Source organism: Pelodiscus sinensis, chromosome 1 (genome assembly GCF_049634645.1).
Source record: "Pelodiscus sinensis isolate JC-2024 chromosome 1, ASM4963464v1, whole genome shotgun sequence".
Classification (NCBI taxonomy): Eukaryota; Metazoa; Chordata; order Testudines; family Trionychidae; genus Pelodiscus; species Pelodiscus sinensis.
This window is the reverse complement of record NC_134711.1, coordinates 189990913-190014005: the sequence shown is the minus strand read 5'-3', so window position 1 is coordinate 190014005 and position 23093 is coordinate 189990913. Positions and strand designations below refer to the sequence as shown.

The following is a 23093-nucleotide window of genomic DNA, read 5'->3' as shown; positions in this document are numbered from 1 at the left end:
CACTCTCTGGTCATCTGAAGAAGTGAGTTGTGCCCATGAAAGCTCATCGCACCATCTGTTAGTCTCTAAAATGCTACTAGACTATTTAGGTTTTTTATTGTTGTTAGTTTGTAACAAGTTGGCTATCCCGTTGAAGCTGTTAATGGGTGTGTCTGTGTGTTCCTCTGATTCTATGGGGGGGGGGGAGAATCTAGTCCTGGGGGATGCCCTTCCTGCAGAAGCAGGAGGGCACTTGTGCTCTCATAGGGAGCTCTGTGTCTCACTTCTACAAGTATCACAAACCGCACATTGATAGAATGAGCAAACTCCTTCCCCTGTAAGAGTAACCCTAATAAATATACCCCCAGGCTATGTCTACATGGGCAAGATTTTGCACAAATACTTTTAAGGCAAGAGTTTTTGCATTAAACTATTTGCGCAAGAGTGCGTCTACAGTGGCATGTGCTTTTGCGCAAAAGCATGCCAGTGTAGACGCTCTCTTGCACAAGAAAGCTCCGATGGCCATTTTAACCATGGGGCTTTCTTGCACAAGAAATTCATGTTGCCTGTCTACACTGGCCTCTTGCGCAAGAGGGTTTCTTCCTGAGCAGGAGCATTGTAGTTCTTGCGCAAGAAGCCCTGATTTCACACGTTGGAACAGGAGTGTTCTTGCACAAGAACTCCCCCCCCCCCCAGTGTAGACAGGCAACATGTTCTTGCGGAAAAGCAGCTGCTTTTGCACAAAATCAGGCTAATGCAGACACAGCCCCAGATTACAGTGCAAAGCAGGTTGCAGAGGGGGCTGAAGCGCACACTTGAGAGACTGGTGCTGTCCCTGAACAGCCCTGGCCTGTACTTGCCATGCAGTGTCCTCTCCTGTTCGTTACCACGGGGCCCGACGCCCATGGGCCAAGCCGGTGCAGCAGCAGTTGGGTCACTGGGGGGGTGGGGGGAGCGCGGGGCCGGCACAGCCCAGGCGGGCTCGCTGCAGCGCGGGCTGGCTACGGGCACGAGCTGCCGAGCTCAGGGCGGTGCCTGGAAGCGGGGCAGCCGCTCTCGTGCGCGGCAGTCGCAGGCCGAGACGAGCCGCACGCGCCCCCTGTTCGGCGAGGGGCGTGTCACAGCGCCGGGACTGGGGGCGCGACGTAGGAGCGCGCACGGCCCCGCCTCCCCCTCGCGCGCGCGCGCAGCACCAACGGTTTCCTCTCTTCCCCACACAGAGCGAGTAGGCGGCTCCTTTGGCCGGACTACGACTCCCGTGGTGCTTTGCCGGCGGGCGGCCGGGCCGGCTTCCGGTGGAGCGCGGTTTCCGGAGCGGATCGGAACCTGGAGTCCGGATTCGATCCGGGTCGGAGCATTCCAAAAAGGAGGTAACGCAAATCCCCGCGTTCCAGCGCGGCGCGCGCTGCTACCCGGCTCTGCCCGGCGAACCCCCGCCCCCTCCCGCCGCGCGCCCTGCGGCCTCCTCCCCCCTCCGGGGGCTGCCTCTGGCGCGCGGGGCCCCGGTCCGGCCGCGCCGCCTCCTCCTCCGTCTCCAGGCCGCCTGGTCTTTGTTACAGCGGCCGCCGCGGCCGGGCCGGGGGGGGGGCGCCGGGCGGGTCCGAGGCAAAACCCGGCGGAGCCGCTCCCGGACCTCGGCGCCTTGGAGCTGCCGCCTCAGCCCCGCCAGGGGCCGCGCGGAGCCCAGCGGGGCGCGGCGGGGCGGGCTCGGCCGGGGGCGCGGGAGCGGCAGGCCCCGTCTCGGCCTCGCAGGGCTCGTGTGCTGCCGCCGCCCCCATTTCCCCGGGCGGGGGCAAATGTTCCGCCCCCGCCCCGCAGCCGCCGCTTCCCAGCCCGGTCCCTGGCGGGAGCCGCCCCGCGCCCGAAACGTTACTCAGCCCGATCTGAAATAGAGGCACCTCCCCCCCCCCCCCCCCCGACCGGCCCGGCTCCCTGCTGCTCCGCAAGAGCCCACAGGGAGATGGGGCCCGTCCTCACAGGCAGTGAAACCACCGTTTCGCTCCCGTGTGGATGATGGGCGGACTCTTTGGGAGTCTTCCTCACCCAGGCACTTGGTGATTTAAACTGCGTTTTAAGATGCCACGTGAAAACGGTGCGTCTCCAGAGAGGGTTGTCATGACTTGTGGGTCTGGGTGAGCAAGGCCCTTTATGAGCTTTGGGAAGAGGTGAGATGTTTTGACTTCCAGCTTCAAGGGATTTGTTCTATCTTTGGGCTGCACCTTGCCTAGACCTGAGTGGAGTTAGCTGTATTTCAGAGTTATTCTGACACACAGTGCCACCAGTACTAAAGACCCCAGTCTCCTGAGAGAAAGTGCTGCTGTTAGAAGCCAATGCAAAGTCTATCAAATTTTCTTCAAAGATCGCCTCTACCAGGCAGTGGGGTTTTTACTGATTGGTCCCTTGTATTTTTGAAGGAGCACTAAAAGTTACCTAGATCTTCTTGGGTAATGTCAACAGATTGCTTTGGGCCCAATCCTAGCATAAAGTTAAATTGCATCAGGCCTTTTGCAAGCAGGTTGGTAAGGGCTCTAATTTGGCAATTATTATTGGGAATTATTTACATAGTATAGTCATTGCTGTCATGGTATTAACATATACATTTCTTAGTAGCTTTACATATAAAATAGTCCAGCCCCATTGACCTCCATGGGAAATGTACTTTTCAAGCAGTGGTGTTGAGGATGAAAGTGACATGGTCTTCTCCAGTAGAGATGTCCTCGTGTTGATGACTGCAAGATTAACCTAGGTTTATCAATTAATCTTGTTGACTATGAGCATTTCCCACCCCACCCCTCTTGCTGCCTCTGTAACAGAGACAGCAAGGGGGGAGCATGCCTCTGATAGGGAAGCAGCAGTGTGGAGGGTGAGGATGGTAGGCTGGAGCCGATATGCATGGGGAATTTCCGTTAATCGGTTAAATATTAGGCCACGTGGGAGTGAGGGCTGTTGCTGTCTCCCAGGCCCCTCTGGAGCAGCCCCTATCCACAGCAGGTCAGACTCCCCGTGGAGAGAGGCTGCCCTGGACATTGGCACAGTCCCTGGCTACAGGGCGACCAGGCTCCCCACAGAAGGGGCAGTTCTGGACAAGAGCAACCCCTATCTGTGATAGGCCCTCTGCGGGGCTGGAGCAGCCCCTTGCATGCAGTAAGGTGGGCGGTGCTCCAGCCACTTCTGTTTACCAGTTAACCTTTCACATTCCTACCCTTCACTGATGTGGGAACCACCTGTCTGAATTTTATTTGGTAACAGATTTTAATCTAAAATCTAATATTTATCTGCTTATTGGAGGGCATCAAATGGGTTAATCAATGTGTATGATACCTAGCTTTATTGCTAAAGCAAGTTTCATGAAAGTCATAATGAAAAAATCAAGAGGGCAGGATCATAGGCGTGCGCATGGGGTTGCCAGGGGGGCCCAGGTACACCCTAATGTCTCGGGCTAGCCAGAGCCATTTTTGCACCCCGGGCCCCACCTGGCCCAGCAGCACCACGTGGCCCAGCAGCACTGCATGGAGCTCCTGAGGCGCCCAGGAACGCCCAGCACGGCAGCACGACGTGGCGCCCTTGAGGCACCCGGGAGAGCCCTCGCCTGGCCCGGCAGCACAGCACGGTGCCCTTGAGGTGCCTGGGAGCGCCACCAGCAGTACGGCGCAACACCCAGGAGTGCCCCCGCCCGGCCCAGCAGCACGGTGCAGCGCCCTTGAGGTGCCCAGGAGCGCCCCCGCCCAGCCCTGCAGCACCATACGGTGCCCTGGGGGTGCCCTTCCCCGGCCCTGCAGCTTGGGCTGGCTCTGACTCCAGCCCTGCAAGTAAGGCAGAAGCTGAAGGTAAGGGGGGGAGGGGGAAATAAGAGGAAGGGGTGGCAGAGGAAGGGGCTTTTGTGGTGTGGGAGGGTGGAGGAGGAAGAAAGGGGAAGGGGCTTTTGTGGTGAGGGAGGGTGGAGGAGGAAGAAAGGGGAAGGGGAGAGGGAAGAAAGGGGAAGGCACTAAAGGGACAGAGTAGAGGAGACACAAATGCTAGGGAGGAAGTGGAGACAATGAGGAAAAGGGCAGGAGGGGAGGTGTCAGTGGGAGGAGGGACAGGGTGATGCTGGAAGAGGAGAGAGTAAGGGCATTGGGGCTTGGAGGGGGAGGTGCTTGGAGAAGGCTTGACAGAAGGGGTAGGCATGAGGAAGGTAGGTTGGAGCAACTCGTGTGAGGGCACAGGGACATGAGAGGAATGGGGGCATAGGGTGGTGAGGGGATGAGCATCAGGGAAAAAAGGGCAAAGGGGGCAGGGGCAGTGAGGGAAGGGGAAGGCACCAGGATGGGGCAGGGATGGTGTAGGTGCCAGGGGATTCTGGGGGTGAAGCAGAAGGGCAGACACCTGCAGGGGAGGGACCAGCACAATAGGAGAGAGGCGAGGGAGGTGTTAGATGAGAGGATGAGGAGGGGTAGCTCACATGATCAGAGTGGGGCTACTGGAGGACTGGGCACAGGGGAGAGAAGGGCTGGTGGAGCTGGGGCAGGTCTCAGGAAGGCTGAGGGCAGTGAGAAGGGCAGGAGTCAGGACAGCAGAAGAGGGTGAGAGGTTGGGGGGCAGCAGGCACCACGGGAGTTGATGGAGCAAGGGGGGGAAACATGGCAGCAGAGGGGAAAGGTAGATATTTATTAACTTGGGTGCCACAATGGCACATCCAAATAAGCCACATGAATTCGGTACTGGTGCACAACACAAAATTCATTCTGCTCATGGGAGGAAACTCTTAGAGGGAACACTCCGCCCCCGCATTAATGTCACACACATTAGATTAATGCAATTGCAGGATAGTTGCATGGGGGGGGAAGGTTGGTGGGGTCCAAACTAATCCCTATTGGTAGGAGGATGGTGGGAAAAGTCCTTGGGTCGGGGGTCACATAACACTTTTTACTTTTGGTCATGTGCCAATCTTGCCTGGAGAGGGTTACCTCCCGGGGCGTGGCTAATGGGGGCCAGGGCCGTGGTTAACGGGTCAGGGGTGTGGCTTATGGGGGGGTCAAAATGCATTTTAAAAGTATTCTTTGGGTGCACACCCTAATGAAATGTGCTTTGCATGCCTGTGTGCAGTATCATGACTTTTCATGTTATTATGAAGAACTTTGAGATTTCTGATGGAAGTTAGCAGTGTATTTTTCTGGTTTTATTTCAAGCCATTTCAATTATAAAACATACTGGTCCTATTCTTTTTATTCTTCTTTATAAGTGCTGGACAATAATGAAGAACAAGATGTGATGCTGTAGGTTGCTCTGCCCCAGGCATCCCCAAGTCAGCCGCTGCTGAAACTGACCAGTGGCTGACTACAGGAAGCCCCTGCCCTGGGCTTCCTGGAATCAGCCACTGATCAGTTTCAGCAGCAGCTGACTTGGAGATGCCTGGGGTTCTTAAGTTGAATCTGTATGTAAGTCAGAACTGGCATCCAGATTCAGCCGCTGTTGAAACTGATCAGTTTCAGCAGCGGCTGAATCTGGACGCCAGTTCCGACTTACATACAGATTCAACTTAAGAACAAACCTACAGTCCCTATCTTGTACTTAACCCGGGGACTGCCTGTATAGCTAAGTTGCCAGTTCAATTAATGAAACCAAAATTGCACATCTTGCTACTACAACCTACATTTTTCAACTCTGTTTTAAATGTGTAGCAAAGTGCATTCACTCTGTATGCTCACATAAATGGAAATATTTTTATAAGTTAATTTTAAGTCTGTAGGCCCTACTCCTATAACTTGCACTGTGATCTTAGAGAATGTCAGTGGAGCTGACTTCAGCGAGGCCTAATGTGGATTTTAGAGTTTGTGTATATGGAAAAGCTTTCGGAATTAGAGCCTTAGTACAATGGGGACATGGGATTTTGTCTGGTTATGTGCTTAATAAAGCTCTTGCTTAGGTACAAAATTTCTCAGTTAGATAACATCAGAAAATACATATCACCTAAACTTACAGCCTGTACATTAAGAGAAACTTCCTAACTGTCAGGGTGATTAAATACCAGAATAAATTTCCATGGAGGGGTTGTGGAACCTCCATCACTGGAGATATTTAAGAGCACGTTAGACAGACACCTGTCAGGAATGATCCAGACCAGTGTTTCTCAATATATATTTTTTTTTTTTATAAGTACCTCTTTAAAAAAAAAAAAAAGTACCCACAGTACCTATAGTTTTCAGATGCACAATTTTTTTTCTACCATTGCAACACATTTGTTTAAACAACTTAATCCTAGCTGGGTGGTAGGGTGATGAAATGTTTGTGTGTAAAAAGTACAAAAATAAGAAAGCATGGTAAAACTTAAAACAAAAATTCAAGTTTTCTCCAAATTTCAGTTGTGTTGATGTACTTCTCAGACGTCTTCTCTTTGGGCAAGTCTAGACGACATCCCTCTGTCGAACGAGGGATGTAAATGAGGCCGATCGAAAGTGCAAATGAAGCGCGGATTTAAATATTTGCGTCCGATCGCTGTTTTGAAAAAGGGTATTTCAAAGGTGAAACCGCAGTCTAGACGCAGTTCTTTCAGGAAAAAAAAAACCCTTTTTCAAAAGAACCCGTACTCCTAATTTTTTCAGGAGTACGGGTCCTTTCAAAAAGATTTTTTTCGAAAGAACCACGTCTAGACTGCGGTTTCACTTTTGAAATACCCTTTTTCGATACAGCAATCGGATGCAAATATGCAAATGAAGCATGGGATAGTTAAATCCGCACTTCATTTGCACTTTTGATTGGGCTCATTTACCCTCCCTCTTTCGACAGAGGGATGTAGTCTAGATATAGCTTCTGTGAATAGAGGCAGCAAGGGGAGGAAGTAACTAGTTGACTGTGTCAACTATCTGATAAGCATTTGCTTATCAGACAATCAATTAGTTGCTCACATACCTATTACAGAGTATACTGTCCTCCTGCCCTTCTCTCATTGATGAGAGTACAGTGTGCACCTGTCATCTAATGGCTATTATCTGCTTAGCTGAAACATTATTTGCAGAACTTCTCATGCATGGAGATGGGAACATTGTTGTTTATTTGCTTAGTCATCACTGAACTATTCCTGTCAGTGTCATACAAAAATTTCTGGGCTTCACAGAAGTTCTGAATCACTGTTGCAAGCTGATAACTATGTGCAGTGAAATGAGTAACTTAACAGATTTCTTTGCTAGTGTGAATGTTAGTATCTTAGGGCATGTCTAAACTACACCCCTCTTTCGATTTGAATTTCCCGCTTTCCATTAGCATAATGGTGGCCATGCGTTCTTTCAAAAAAGGGTATTTCTAAAGTGAAACTGTTTTCTAGATGTGTTTTTTTTGGGAGAAAAACCCTTTTTTGAAAGATCCTATATTCCTCAAAAAATGAATTTGGGGAAACCAAAGGTGTAGAATCTAGGCAGAAATCTGTATCAAGAGAATGTATGCACCATAGTCTTTGAGATCTTACTGTTCACCTGAGGAGTTTCTTTTAGCAGATTTCTTTGGCTGGGTCCCAATGGATATATTTACACAGCAGTTTTGAGACTACTTAGTACATAATTAAGGCTTCTGGTTTTCAGAAGTTAATTTTTCAGGGCTTATTTTTTATCAAAATGTGAGTTCGATGCAGATGTCAAAACATTTTTTGAGGAGGGGCTTTCTCTTTGTGCATATATGTAGTGGTATTTAAAAATGCTATGTTAAAATGCACTAAGAAATCTTTGGTGCACACCAGCAGGATCTGCACAAATTAAATGATATGCAATACATGTGTGTGCTTTAGAAATCCTATCTCTTAGTCTGCATTGTTGCTTTATGTAGACAAGCCATTATATACAATGGGGAATGGGGCATTTGCCTATATAAACAAACTGCGGTCAGAAAGGGTGAAGTAAACATGAATTGAGTAACCTTTTCTAGTGTTTATATGATAAATATCAGTTTATTTAAAAATTATGGTGTTGGTGCAAACTAAAATTAAGGCCCTATACATATAGTATTCTCTGTTCTGTTTTTGCTCAGCATAGTAGGTTATTATGCTAAACTGGCTAAAAAGATCTGTAATACATGAGAAATCATTGTGCTATGTAGGAAACAAACAATTGTTTTTGAAAAGTGAAAATTAAGTTGATGTAAAACATTTACTGAGAGTTAGTGCCTTGTCTTATCAATTAATGAAGTATATTTAGGCGGCCTCTTGTTTTCTCTCCTCATAATTACATAATAATGTTGCTCTTTGTGTTCTCCTTTTTCTCTGTGAAATCACTGGCACTTTCCCAAAGCAAATACGTTTTGGTTCTTCCACAACATTACACATTTGCATCCTCATCAGCAAAATCTTTTTTTTTTTTTTTTTAATTTATTCTGTTAGTCCTGGAGCCAGAGTTGCTTGCACACCAGGTCTGGCTTAGTCAGTGTGCCACACCAATGAATCTCAGTCCTATTCTCCTTCTAAGGATTACTTTAGGACCCAACTAAGTATGGAAATCATTGCAAGGGCACAGATTGTGTCTAACCTAGAATTCCACAAGTGTCACAGCCGTTGTCAGTACTGAACATACTATTGAAAAGCTGTACTGGGTCTTTTACACTAGAATAGTGCTTCTTAACCTGTTTACTATTGTGGGCTACATCCCCACAATCAGGGTTGTCCTTTGCCGCAGACCCTGCCCTGTCTTTTTCTTCCCCAACTCTGCACTCTCTACACCTTCCCCCTAAATCTCTGACACTGCTCCACCTCTTACTGCCCTACCCCCATTGCATTCCTTCCCTCAAGCTTCCTCCCCTGTATGACATGGCCTGGGAGACTAACAGGGAGCCTGGCATTGGCAGCAGGGGTCAGTCCAGCCCCACATTCACTGGCATCACTGGTAAGTGGACCAACCCATCCCCAGCCCATTCCACTCTGCTGGCTCCCAGTGTCATTCTATTTCCCACCACCAGTGAGTGCTGGGGGCAGGTCCAACTCTTCCCCCAAACAGCGTGGCTGGGGCCAGATGACTTCACTTCCCACTGCGGATTTTGAGTTCTCGACTCCTACTGCTGGCGCCTGGTCTCCTACTAGTCCCCAGGGCAGTTGCCCTAAACCATCCTATGGACAGGACAGTTCTGCACACAGTTTATCTACTACTGGACGGCACATAGACTGTGGCTGCATGGTGATTGGGCCTTGGGTTGAGAACTACTGCACGAGGGGCCCATTTTATTAAACTTTGAATGGTGACAGTAGTTGGAAGTGGTATCTGGTGGAATCGTGTTGTCAACCTGTGGAACTCCTTGCCAGAGGAGGCTGTGAAGGCTAGGACTATAATAGAGTTTAAAGAGAAGCTGGATAAATTCATGGAGGTTAGGTCCATAAAAGGCTATTAGCCAGGGGATAAAATGGTGTCCTTGGCCTCTGTATGTCAGAGGCTGGAGAGGGATGGCAGGAGACAAATCGCTTGATCATTGTCTTTGGTCCATCCTCTCTGGGGCACCTGGTGCTGGCCACTGTCGGCAGACAGGATACTGGGCTAGATGGACCTTTGATCTGACCCAGTACGGCCATTCTTATGTTCTAATTCATAAGGAGACAGCGGATATCCAGAGTACCATCACAGGGGACATGGCCTCAGAGGACTGACCAAGAAGAGAATGAGTAACTGAACAGTAGCGTGTGGTGTGTTGTATCTGGTTTTGGTTTTGGTTTTTGGTTTTGTTGTTTTTTTGCTGTAGAACTTGCCCAGTGGAGTGCTGGCTCAGATCCATTTGGTAATGACGCAGGTTGTACACAGCTGATCAAGAGTTGCTTTTTGATTTCAGAAGAAAGAACAACACATTTAATATCTCTGTGCAGCACTGACCCAGTGTTTCGGTGATCATCAATGGAGCAGAGAGCTGTAGAGGAAATTCCTGATGTCACTTTGTGGTACTGGCATGTCTGCAGCTTGGGTTATTATGCTAGTAGTATGAATTGCAGGGAAATCCTAAAAATATCCCTCACTCAATAGAAAGGTTTGAGCATGAGTGGCTTTCAGTTTCTGTGGTAGGGCTCTTGATAGAACTTGCATTGCTTATATGCCCATTTTAGGAACTATCATCCAGAATGACCATTGCTACGTTTGGAAGCAGGTACTGGTGACTCTGAGATGGTTCTTGGGTTTTATGTTTGCTGGAAAGGAAAAAAATGCATGAAGCATGAATATTTAAAAAATCTGGCTTGTATGAGAAAGGACAGTGTTTCCTTTGTCAGGCTACGGGGCCTCTCTGCTTCTACAGTGATCCTGGGTGAGGGCTGTATTAGATGTCTTTGGTGAGCATTTCCTATGGAAGCATGAAATCTTTTCATTCTCAGACCAGACCAGCTTTGCTGTTTGTTACAGTCTGCTGAGTGTGTCTTTAATCTCCCCCCTCCCTTGTTTGCAACTTTAATCTCTCATTCCTCTGCATTAATCCTCTCTTAAATGCACCCACTGCCAACACAGCACTCTTTCTCTCCCTTGGTTCTGCTGGTGATCGTTTTTCTGCATCCTCATCTCCCATTGCAGCCTGTCACTTGTTTGGAAGTTCTGCTTCTTTTTCTTGTGTCGTTGGGTATATCACCAGAGACCAGGATGATCTCTCGGAGTTGGAAAATAAATTATTTTCCTGACCTTTTTTATGCTTTTTCTTTTTTTGCTGTGAGCCCAAGATAATCACTAACAAAATAGAGGGCCTGTTTATAACAACTGGCCATTGACAGTTTGGTTTATTTAGACATGGATGAGAAGCAATTATACAATGCTTTTCATCCATTAACACTCTTCCAAATAAGGGTACAGGTTCTTAGCCCCATTCACTGGTAAGGGGAAAGCTGTTTGCATAGAGGTCAGGTGACTTGAGTAAGTAGAATGTGCGTTCTCTAACTCCCACCACTATGTGATCCTTATTCCCTCCTGCCCCCCTTACTGCCGAGCGAATGCGAGTAGTCGACTAGATTAACTGGTAAACCTAGGCTTATTGGTTAATCATATGGTCGACTTCTTGTTTACATCCAAAGTGTGAGCTGTTTATTCATAAATATTTACATAAGGATTAAGGATGGAAATAATGTGTTTCTGTTCTTTCATTAAAAAACTGCATGAGCCAGAGTGGTTAGGAAAAGCCTGAGATTTTTTCATAGGAGAGGTCTTACAAAGCACCTGGCGTCATCCTTAATATAAATATTAGTAGTCAATTAACTATTTTAATTTGTTTAGATTCTATGTATAATACACTTTGCTGGGGTCAGTAGTCTCTTTGCACGTGCATTGGAGTTAGTTAATATTATCCTCAGTAGGTACAGGTTGGACCTCTCTGGTCTGGCACCCCCGGGACCTGACTAGTCCCAAAGGAGAGAATTTGTCGGAACAGCAGAGGTCCTCTGCCACCGGCCCCCAAGCCCACTGCTTGGGGTAGCTCCCAGAGCCAGCATCAGTCAGGACTGAGCAGTCCTGGCTCGCACCTGACTCTTACTAAATTTAAAAGGCAGAGCTGCAGCTCGGGTAGGTCCGGGACCCAGCGCAAGCTGGGACTCGGCAGTCCTGGCTCATGCAGGATCCTGGACTGCTGTGCCTCTGCCTCCCCTTGCCACGCACTGCAGAGCTGGTGCTGGGGGGACCCGACTTTTAAGATGCCTCTGATACAGTGGAAGCAAGTAGTCAAGTAGTAACTCAAGTAGTCGCTTATATCCCTAATGTAGCTCCAGTCCCACACTGTTACAGGCCACTGCGGGGCTCTAGCCCTGGCCCTGCTGCCCCTGGTCCTGCTGTGCCTGGCCATGTCAGGCCCTCCTGTCGTTAGGCGCCCAGGCTGTCTGGTCCAGGTCCATCCATGGTCCAGATGTTGCTGAACCAGAGAGTGCTAGTTTTTGGAGGTACAACCTGTTACTTTTTTTTATTAGATCTGTGTATTAGAACTGTGTCAAATTACTGTGCATTACGCTCAGTATTCTCACTTATGTTTTGACAGGTGTCAGAAATGGCAGAAGATGGCAGCGATGAGACCATGTTTATTTGTAAGTATTAGAAGAAGAAAGACGGAGCATTAATTTCAAAGATCAAACTAACTTACTCTTGGGTCGGTTTTTGTAAGAGTGATTATTGCAGGGAAGCCCAAATAGCTTCCGGCAGTGCGGAGGGATTCCCACTGTCATTAAGAACACAAGCATAAAAATATAAAAAGAAAAGCCAAAAAGGGGTTTGAAGAACAGCTAGCCAAAAACTCAAAAAGTAATAGCAAAATATTTCTTAAGTACATCAGAAGCAGGAAGCTGACTAAATAACCAGTGAAGTCCTTGGATGATCAAGATACAGGCAGTCCCCGAGTTATGCGGATCCGACATAAGTCGGATCCGCACTTACGAACGGGGCTTTTCTCGCCCCGGAGGATGCGGGCGGCGGGACCGCCCATACACGCTGAGGTCCCACCGCCCTCATCCTCCGGGGCGAGAAAAGCTGCTCCGCGTCTCCCTGGTCTGCTGGGGAGGGGGTGGGGGCAGCAGACCAGGGAGACGTGGAGCAAAGCTGCGGAGGACCCGGGCGGCGGGACCGCAGCGCATCTCGGTCCAGCCGCCTGTGTCTCTATGGTCTGCTGGAGGGGGGGGGGTGCAGCTAGTGCGCGTCCCCCCCTCCCCCACAGCAGACCAGGCTTTTCTCAGGATGCCTGTGGTAGAGCAGCTGGGGTGCTGCCGGTTGGTCCCGCAGCACCGCTCCTCGCGCTACTGGACCAACCCGGCAGCACCCCAGCTTCTCTGCCCCAGGCGTCCTGATTCAGCCGCTGCTGATCAGTTTCAGCAGCGGCTGAATCAGGACGCCTGGGGCAGAGCAGCTGGGGTGCTGCTGGGTTGGTCCAGTAGCGCCGAGGAGCGGTGCTACTGGACCAACCCAGAAGCACCCCAGCTGCTCTGCCCCAGGCATCCCCAAGTCAGCCGCTGCTGAAACTGACCAGCGGCTGACTACAGGAAGCCCGAGGCAGAGTTGCTCTGCCCCGGGCTTCCTGGAATCAGCCGCTGATCAGTTTCAGCAGCAGGTGACTTGGGGACACCTCGGGTAGAGCACCTGGGGTGCTGCCGGGTTGGTCCCCGCAGAGCTGAGGTGCGGCGCTGCAGAGACCTACCCAGCAGCGCCCCAGCTGCTCTGTCCCAGGCATCCAGATTCAGCTGCTGTTGAAACTGATCAGCAGCTGATTCCAGGAAGCCTGGGGCAGAGAAACTCTGCCTTGGGCTTTCTGTAGTCAGCCACTGGTCAATTTCAGCAGCGGCTGAATCTGGATGCCAGTTCCGACTTAAGTACAAATTCGACTTAAGTACAAACCTACAGTCCCTATCTTGTACGTAACCCGGGCACTGCCTGTATTAAAAGAGCACTCAAAGATGATAAAGTCATTGTGGAGAAGCTAAATGAATTCTTTGCTTCAGTCTTCACAGCTGAGGATATTGGGGAGATTCCCAAACCTAAGCCAGTCTTTTTACGTGACAAATCTGAGGAATTGTCCCAGATTGAGGTGTCATTAGAAGAGGTTTTGGAAAAAATTGATAGACTTAACAGTAACAAGTCACCAGGACCAGCTGGCATTCACCCAAGAGTTCTGAAAGAACTCAAATGGGAAATTGCGAAACTTAACTGTGGTTTGTAAACTCTCCTTTAAATCAGCTTCTGTACCTAATGACTGGAACGTAACTAATGTAATACCAGTATTTAAAAAGGGCTCTAGAAGTGATCCTGGCAATTACAGACTGGTAAGTCTAACAGTACCAGGCAAATTAGTTGAAACTATTGTTAAGAATAAAATTGTCAGACACATAGATGAACATAATTAGTTGAGGGAAAGTCAACATGGTTTCTGTAAAAGGAAATCATGCCTTACTAATTTAGAGTTCTTTGAGGGGGGTCAACAAACATGTGGACAAGGGGTATAGTATACTTAGATTTCCAAAAAACCTTTGACAAGGTGTGTCACCAAAGGCTCTTAAGTAAATTAAGTTGTCATGGGATAAGAGAGAAGGTCCATTAATGAACTGATAACTGGTTAAAAGGCAGGAAACAAAGGGTAGGAATAAATTAAGTTTTCAGAGCGGGGAGAGGTAACTAGTGGGGTCCTCCAAGGGTCTGTCCTGGGACCAATCCTATTCAACTTATTTATCAAGGATCATTCTAGAGCATCAAGGCTTTGTAACTGGGGCTGTGCAGCCACATTTGGCTCAGAGGTGAAACTGAAACACACATTGCCAGTGAGCTACGCTTCCAGAAGTGGACAGGACCCAGATCTAGCCGATCTGATCTGGGCAGATAAAGTGTGGAGAGTGCTGCCTTGATGGTATGTGTCATAGTCCTTCCCCTTGCAGTCCCTGTGGTTGCACTTCAATGTGACAGGGGACTGGGACATCTTGGCTACGTCTAGACTGGCATGATTTTCCGCAAATGCTTTTAACGGAAAAGTTTTTCGTTAAAAGCATTTGCGGAAAAGAGCGTCTAGATTGGCACAGACGCTTTTCCGCATACCACATATGATGAGCACTCTTAACTTAGGGGAGGGTCTGCTAGAAGACATCTTATACATATTCTGTAGCCTTCAGAGACATAGGCCAAAAAACATTAGTGCTCCCCATTTTGATCATTATTCATCCACTGGAGGATTAAAGAAAATTATATATATTGCTTTGTGCTCCTAAATAGTGGTAGACAGTTAGAAACACGGAGAGCCACAGGCTGTACACTGTCTGCTGACTATCTTTGCACTAATTTCAGGATGTAAGTTTGGCAGACATGAACACTGCTGGTGAGAGTTTAGTTTCCTGTTGTAAAAACAAGGTATTCTTTCTCACTAGCTGCAGTCTGGAATGAAATTCTGTATCTTGTTAACTTTCAAAAATGTATGCTTGTGCCACTTGACTGAAATCCTCAAGACTCCACACTTTTGATTTGGAGCAGAATTTGACAGCTAAGGAATAATCCCTATGTTGTGACTTCTTGTCCCTATCTAGTCAGTTGGCATCACAATATTTTGACAGCTCTTTGTGACATGGAAATATGTTTCAACTCTTATTGAGTTTTATTTTATACTTACCCAGGGGCTAAAGGTTGCTTCATGGGTTCCCTTTAGCTAACGATAATTATAGTATTTTAGAATAAAAGTCAATTTAGGGGAACTGAAAGCTTGTATTATTTTACCCCATAATAAAGAATTGTCAAATTTCACTAGAAAGGAAGCAGAGGTCCAGAGGAGCTGTTGCTGTGGTGCCAAATTCCCCCCTCCCCATCTACCCCAGCCATATATATGCAAAGAAGAGTTGCACAGGTTACAGCTGTGAGAAGAGCATGGTATCCAGGGTGAAATCCAATAGTAATTTTGCCATGGATTTCAGTAGGGCCAAGATTTCACTTCTCTGAGAACCCATCAGATTTTGACTATGCATTTTAACACACAGCTTCATTGAACAAAATAGTGATTTTATTAACTAAGAGAGGCTAGTGCAGTGTTTGTTGTGTTTTTTTTTAAAAGCTTCTGCTGCCTTTAAATAAAATATTTACTGAAGATTTTGGCAAATATTTTCTTTAGGAAAATATTAAAATTTTTAAAATGCCTCCTGGTAATCCTAGATATGTGTTGAATGATGCATTTGATTCAATTTTGTATATGCTTTGGGGCAGTACAGATTTCTTATTTATTGTACGTAGTTTGATGTTTGAATTTTCTGTCTGGCTGCTGACTGAGCAAGAGCAACCTAAAGACAGCATTTTTCCTTGAAGCTCCATCTGCTGTTTACTTACAGGGTGTGAGGATTGCGGTCAGTACCACGATTCGGAGTGTCCTGAGCTTGGCCCAGTGGTGACAGTCAAAGATTCCTTTGTTTTGAGCAGAGCAAGGTAAATAATGTTAGTGGGACAGTGAGGTTTGATTTTTTTAAATAATTTTGTCTTTTAAATTTAAAGTTCCAGTCTTTGTGGAAGGCACCATACTGACAGTTGAAAAATGAAGTCCTCTGTCAACTAAATGGATACAGCCACAATTAAACAAAGAATTGAAGTACATACTTAAATAATGGCTTCCTGAATCAAGACCTAAGAGAATCTCTGTTTATGCATTCCTTGGCAACTCTGAGGCTACGTCTCTACTACAAGCCTCTTGTAGAAGAGCAAATGCAAATGGAGTGCACATTTGCATAGGTTGCATTCTCATTTGCATTTCCTCTTCCTTTCCCCTTTTTTGAGGAAAAACGGCTCTTGCCCAAAAGGGAGGGTTTTGCGCAAAAAGGTGACATCTATAAAGCGTTTTTTTGCACAAAAACCTCTTGCGCCAAAGGGAAAGGAAGAGGAAATGCAAATGAGAGCGCAACCTATGCAAATGAGTGCTTCCGCAAGAGGCTTGTATTTACTCTTCCGCAAGAGACTTGTAGTATAGACGTAGCCTGAGATAGAAACTCGTTTCCTGTATTGGTTGAGCATCTTTGATATTTATCCCAATCCTCCTTACACATGCTGTGTACATTTTCAGAATGGTTCATGGGAATTTCCTACTCACATTAATAGGAGTTGCATTGCTTTGCATTGCCTTTGTAATTCTCTGCTCTGAGAGGCAAAACTGGGGAAAATGGACTTACATTTCCATTTTTGTAAGTCTTCTAAAGCGTGATGATGAATACCAGTTTTACATGTAAATCTAGGTTTGTAATAAGATAACAGAAATTTTTATGCTTGCCTAAAGAAATTAGCAAATTAAATACAGAGTTAGAAATAGGATCAAACAAAATTGAGTAGTAACCTTTATATTGTCGAATGTTTGGATTTTTTTTTCTTTGAGAGAGAATTCACTTATAATGGGATTTTGACCACTGTAGGAACACAGAATGTCAGTGAAGGATGTCTAATGGAAAGCATGGGGGCAATTCAGTGAATGTTAAATCGGTGCCAAATGGACTAATTGAGAGCTAAATTGTCCATATTAACTTTCTCTTCAACATGGCACCTTTGGTGGACGAGCACCTCTCCCCCATACCACCAGGAATTACAGAAATGCTTAGATACGCCAACAGATGTCACTGTACAAATGTATTCTAAGATGAGATGGTCCATTTGCTGAAGAGCTTGCATTCTAAATCAGGGTTTTTAAACTCTGGGTCATGGCTTGTAAGGGCAAGCTGCTAGCTGGCTGTAAGATGCTTTGTTTACCTGCACCTCTGCAGGTACAGGTGATCAGAGCTCCCATTGGCTGCGGCTTGCTGTTCCTGGCCGTTGTGAAACCATTGAGTTTGAAAACCCATAGTCTAAATGAAAGTGGAAAATAGAGGGTGGGACAAATATTGCCATCCCTGGGAGCTGAGGCTGAGACAGAGACAGACTGACTACCTTAAGTTCTAATGGAAAGTCTGCAGCAGAGCTGGGACTGGAACACAGATCTTTTGTGGCCCAGTCTAATGACTTAACCACAAGATGACCTTTTTTCTGTCCTATTGAAGGGGTTAAGTGGATGCTGCCTGTTGGTTGTTTCTTAAGATTAGAAATAAGTATGCCCTTCCCTGTGTTGTTATAACATGATCTCTTAGGTTATTAATACTTTAAAATTTGCCTATGCTTTTCAATAAAGGTTCAGTTGGTTTTCTTTTTATATTTCTCTCAACTTTCATGGTCAGTTTTACCTTTTGTTTATAGTTGGTTTCTAGCCATTTAGGTTCTTGTTCATCGGGACAGTGGTGAAAAGCTGAGATATGTAACACTGCTGGGGGAATGTTTTGTCTGTTTATAAACTTTACTTCATTGGAATTTTAAAAATGTTTGGAATCGTTTCTGTTGAGTATAGGCTTTGTAATAACTTGCTTTTATAAAACTTATATTTGAGCAAAATTTGACCAGCTATCATAACTTTTTGAATGTTAACGTTCTGTAAATGCTCAGGATTGGTCAAATTGATCCTTTAGTGGGAAAACAGATGGAGAAATATATGGTGTGTGTGGGGCGGGAGATTTTGGCCTCTGAGTTATTGAGGGGGATATGGAGCTGTGGATTTTGGCATCCCCCTGCCAATCCCACACATCTAGAGAACTTTAGTGCATGAAGAGAAAGGAACTGGCCAGCTTTTCTCTTTTCTCTCCTGTTGCTGGAGCTTAGTTGCCATTGACTAGGTCTCCTTGCAGCTGAGAAGGGCCACTCAATGGGAGGTAATGACAGCACACTCTGTATTATCCGCTGCCCAGATTTTCACAAGGAAATCTAGACCCAGAAGAAGGGATGGTGTTATGGAGAGCAGCCCCTGACTGCTCTCTTTTCCTTACCCTTCTACAAAGCCCTGTCAGCACAGTTCCCACTGAGAGCTTCCATCATGGCTGGAAGAGGGGATAACATAGAGAAAGCTGTATAGGCACGCAGCTGTTTTTTGAGCTCCACTCAGAGGTTCAAAGCTCCAGCACAGGCAGGGAGCTCAGCTGACTGGTAGGGGGAGGGGACATCTCTTAAGCAGCAACTAAACGGAGCAAGCTGTGTGCTTGAACTGAAGAGTTCCTAGAGCAGCTAAAAAGGAAGATACGGACAGAATAAGTGGCTGCGAGGAGGAGGGAGGGAAGGAGTGAATAATTAGCTGAGAGCGAGTCAGAGGGGAAGGAAGTCAGAGTCCCATCTGTAGGAGAGGAGAGAGACAGAAACCCAGCACTCTCCTCAAGCCTCAAGGGGAGATAAGGGTCTGACTGCATTGGGGAGGTGGGGGAAAGGTGTGGTTGGATGCTGGCATTGGAGTGAGGTGGAGGCAGAGGGCAGTTTTTGTGCTGTGTCCAGTGGTGAGGTGGGGGAGCGGTGAATAATTTGTGCTGTGTCATGTCCTGACTCCTGGCTAGACTGCTGGTACCTGCTAGTTTGAGAAGCAGGATTTTAGACTTTGAACTTTGTCTTTTGGACTTTGTGAGAATTGTTCTGCAAAGCTACTTCACATGGTACTTAGATTCTCTCATTTTTGTTTACAACAGGTCATCCCTTCCTTCCAATTTGGAGATCAGACAACTGGAAGATGGGACTGAAGGAGTATTTGCAGTGACTCAGCTGGTCAAACGTACCCAGTTTGGCCCCTTTGAATGCAAAAGAGTTGCCAAACTGGAAAAGGAGTCAGCATTTCCACTGAAGGTACAGTATGGCGTCACAAGATATTACTGACATAAGATTAGTTTTAAATATGATATATATAAACTGATCAATAGAGATGGGTTAAGGCCACAAAACTTAGATTCAGGTCATGAAAGGTGAGTGCTCCAGGTATTTAATGAAGGGTTTTGCTTTGATCCCATTTCTCTTATAGGGAGTGTCAAATGCTAGCTTACTTTTGCCTCGACAGGTACGTAAGATGTCATGGTGCTTTTTAACCAACATCCAGAAGAAAAGGTGGTTTGTAAGGTTTTTTCTTCTCATTTTTGTTTCATTTATTTCTCTTGCAATATCAGAAATAAAAGATCTAGAAACCAAAATCAAGGCTAAGAAGAGTTGAGGATTTTTTTCCTTACGCATTATAGGTAAATAAGTTAAATTTTGAGGGAGGAACTGTGATCTAGAGACGAAAGCATCATACTTTGAGTCCGAATTCCTGAGATCTCCTCCTATTTTTCCACTAACTTTGTGTGATTTTGCTAGTGTTTGTGCCTCAATTTGCACATCTGAAAGCATGTGATACCTGGCTCACAGGAATGTTCAGGCTTTCTTTGTTTCTAAAGCATTTTGAGACCCATGGGTGAAAGACACCATCCAGATACAAAATAAATAGTCTTATTTATTATTCAGAACAATAATGTATTATTCCTCTTGTTTGAATTACATAATTCATTTTGTTTGCATGGGTGGCTCACAGGTTTTCCAGAAGGATGGGCCCCTGGTTTATTTTGATACCTCTAACGAAGATGACTGCAATTGGATGATGATGGTGAGAGCAGCCACTGAATATGAACACCAGAACCTGACTGCCTTCCAGCATGACAATGATATTTATTTCACCACTTCTCGGGACATCCCCCCTGGAACTGAGCTGCGAGTGTGGTATGCAGCTTTTTACGCCAAAAAAATGGAAAAGCCAGTGCTGAAGCAGGTCACTAGTATTGCCAATGGTACGTTTGGGAGCCTTTTTCTTCTTCCCTAAGGGCCCACAATCCAACTAGATACTCATCCTCCTCCTGAGTTCAGCAGCTGTTTTAAAAAAATTGAACTCTCAGATGCATTTCTATCTTAGAGGAAAGAAGCCAAGGTTTTGCACCAAGTGTTAACTACATCTTTTAAAAGAGATACATGTCCTAACTGGTTTTTCTGTAGCTTGAGATCCAGGATTGGGGAAGTAGTCATTAGTTGCAGAATCACTCATTTCTTCAACACTTTTTTCTTTATGGAAGAGCTTTCATATTTCTTCCTAAAGCAATTCAAATGTTAGTATAGTCCAAACACATAAACAGATCACCTGAGAAGCAGCCGTCTTTTCTTTTAATTGCAATGAAGCTGTCTGTATTTACCATAGTGTGTCGTACATTTGGGAGCAATTACATGTGCTGTCAGCAGTCTTATGTCGAGCCCTGTGAAACGAGATGAGTGCAAACTGAGCTTTTGTTTTTAATGTTTACTAGAGATTCTGCAAAGGAAAGCAGAGTGCTTTACTCTGACATTAAAGCTTCTATTCTTTGTGCTACAGGAATACAGATAATAGTTTCCCTTTCAGTTCTCTTCTACCTTTACATTTCTGTAGCCAAAACAACAACAACCCATTAGCATTGCCAGAGTGGTGGTGATGCTGTTTAGTTGAGAACACTTTACTATACAGTGTCATTCTAGGATGATGACTGTAGAGCAGATGGCTTTGTGATGTACCAGTGCTGTCACTGTGGTTGGTAACTTTGTCTTTTTGATGGCACAACGGGCAATATGAAGTGCTGTAAATCTGGTTGGTATTTAGATCATTCTGGCAAAGTAGTTTTCATGTTCAAGTGGTATAAACTGAAAACCTTCCTTTTCTCTGGATTTTTATTTTAAAAAAAAAATCAGAGTTAGTTAATCCTGCGAATGTATTGCAAGATGCAATCAAATATCCTCTGTCAAGGTTTTCTGTTTCGTTTGGATGAAGCTCCAAGTCTGTGCTAAATATTAGAATGGATATGTACGTTTGTAGGTTGGTCTCTTCAAAATTGCCTCAAAGCGTAAGTGGCTTAGTGATCTTGTTGTCTAATGAAAATATGGAGATTACATTCCTATGTAAGGTAGTAGTATATTCATACACAGTGAACTCCATATGTGTGCATACTTGAGATGTGAAGGTTTGTTTCCAGAAGATGTGAAAACCAGGACTTCAACAGGGTTCAAAAAAGAACTAGATACATTCATGGAGGTTAGGTCCATCAATGGCTGTTAGCCAGGATGGGTAGGAATGATGTCCCTTGCCTCTGTCAGAGGCTAGGAATGGATGACGGGAGAAGGATTGCTTGATGATTCCCTATTCTGTTCATGCCCTCTGGGGCACCTGGCATTGACCGCTGTCAGAAGAAAAGAAAAGAAACTGAGCTAGATGGACTTTTGATTTGATCCATTATGGCTGTTCTTATGTTCTTACTACACATGTTTACTACCAGTAAAGGTTAACTGGGGGGCTGGAGCACCTCCCCACCTGCTGTGGGAAGGAGGCTGTGCTAGCCCTGTGGGGGCCCACTGTGGACAGGGACTGCTCTGGTGGGCCCAAATACCCTGCAAGTACGGGGTTGCTCTGACCAGGACACTGAAGCAGCCCTGGCCTGTTGCAGGGAGTGGGGCACTCCAGACCTCTCCCCCCTCCCCCCACCACCACCACTTGCCCCTTCTTTAATAATTGATTTTTGTTGTCTAATGAAAATATGGAGACTTACTTCCTGTGCAAGATAGTATATCCATACACAGTGAAATCCATACATATGCATATTAGGGATGTGAAGGTTTAACCAGTTTTTACATCCCTAGTGCGTACCAAGTGTTCATTTGTGCTATGTGATGCTGCTGTATACTGGATTCTAAACTGTAAGTTATTATGCAGAAGTCAGGCATGCATATTGTTTTGCCTTGATTAGTTCTCTGAGTATGTCTAGACTACATTGGTTTTTTGGAAAAAACTGCCCTTTTTTTTTAAAAAACTTCACCTGCATCCACATTGCAATCACATTCTTTCAAAATTAAATCAAAGGAAGGCAGGGTTTTTTTAGACATTGGTAAACCTTAAATTACGAGAAAGAATGCCTTTTTCGAAATAGCTCTTTCGAAAAAAGGCATGTGTGGATGCAGAACAGGGACATTTTTCAAAAGAAGAGGCAATCAAAAAAAGCACAGGTGCTCTGGTGGCCATTCTGTGAATAGCAATTAGGGCTTTCTTTCGAGAGAGCGTCCATGCAGTCTGGACGCTCTCTTTCGAAAAAGCAGATTGCTTTTTGATCTAGTTTTGAGGTGTGGATGCTCTCTTCTGAAAGAAGCTTGCAGTCTAGATGTAAACTCACGAAGATAATTGTTGAAGACCTGTGGGTGCTGCAGGCTATGCCACCAGAGCAGCTGTCACATTGGTACCCAGGATACCAAACCATCATTTATTGGGAAAGTAACAAAAAGGACCTGTGTTTTCCTCCCACCACAGATGTATGCTTAGTAGTGATGAAATGTGACAAGGAAGGGAATAAAATCTCTTCAAAGCCTCCCAGTGCTGTCTTCTCTCTTAAAAAAAATAAATAAGGAAGTCCAGTGTGCCTGGCGCTGACTTCTCAGGTAAATAAAATATTTCATCCTGTGTTCCTATCTATGCTGCATGGAGCCATTAGTGACAGTTTAAGGGCAGATCTGGTAGAGCGAAAAAGCTGCTCAGTGCAGTCTTTTGCAGTGATAGAAACATCATGTTTACATGACATGCAGTAAATATTAGGTATTGGTGCAGTGCATCTAATTTTTAATGGGGAGAAAATTTCAGTTTTTCTATTTTAATTTTATTACCTTCATGGCTTCTATATAGGGACATGGAATAAGTGAAGGGACATGGAAACTTTTTCAGGCAGATGTGTATTTTATTCTAAAGTAGAAGGATATCATTAAAAATCTTAAACTTGTAAGCAAGGAGGATAATACTGATGAAGAACAGATTGTTTGGAACCCAGGGATGTACAAAAGCGGTTAAAGTAACTATGTAAG

At 45.8% G+C, this 23093-nt stretch overlaps 1 protein-coding gene across 7 annotated transcripts in view; it reads left to right on the top strand.

The window, feature by feature from the left end:
* Positions 1-1238: 1238 nt before the first annotated feature.
* The window catches only part of PRDM15 (PR/SET domain 15), a 47779-nt gene continuing 25924 nt past the window's right edge, over positions 1239-23093 (top strand). The window contains exons 1-6 of one of the 7 annotated variants that reach the window (XM_075912175.1): positions 1597-2144; positions 11651-11824; positions 11920-11965; positions 15722-15815; positions 18902-19055; positions 19771-20023. In XM_075912175.1, coding sequence (XP_075768290.1) covers positions 11929-11965; positions 15722-15815; positions 18902-19055; positions 19771-20023 — 538 coding nt within the window. In that variant the 5' untranslated portion in view covers positions 1597-2144; positions 11651-11824; positions 11920-11928. Of the gene's footprint in view, positions 1350-1596; positions 3807-6640; positions 11825-11919; positions 11966-15721; positions 15816-18901; positions 19056-19770; positions 20024-23093 lie in introns of those variants that run through there. The other 6 variants (XM_075912181.1, XM_075912168.1, XM_006130526.4 and 3 more) reach the window with 6 other exon arrangements.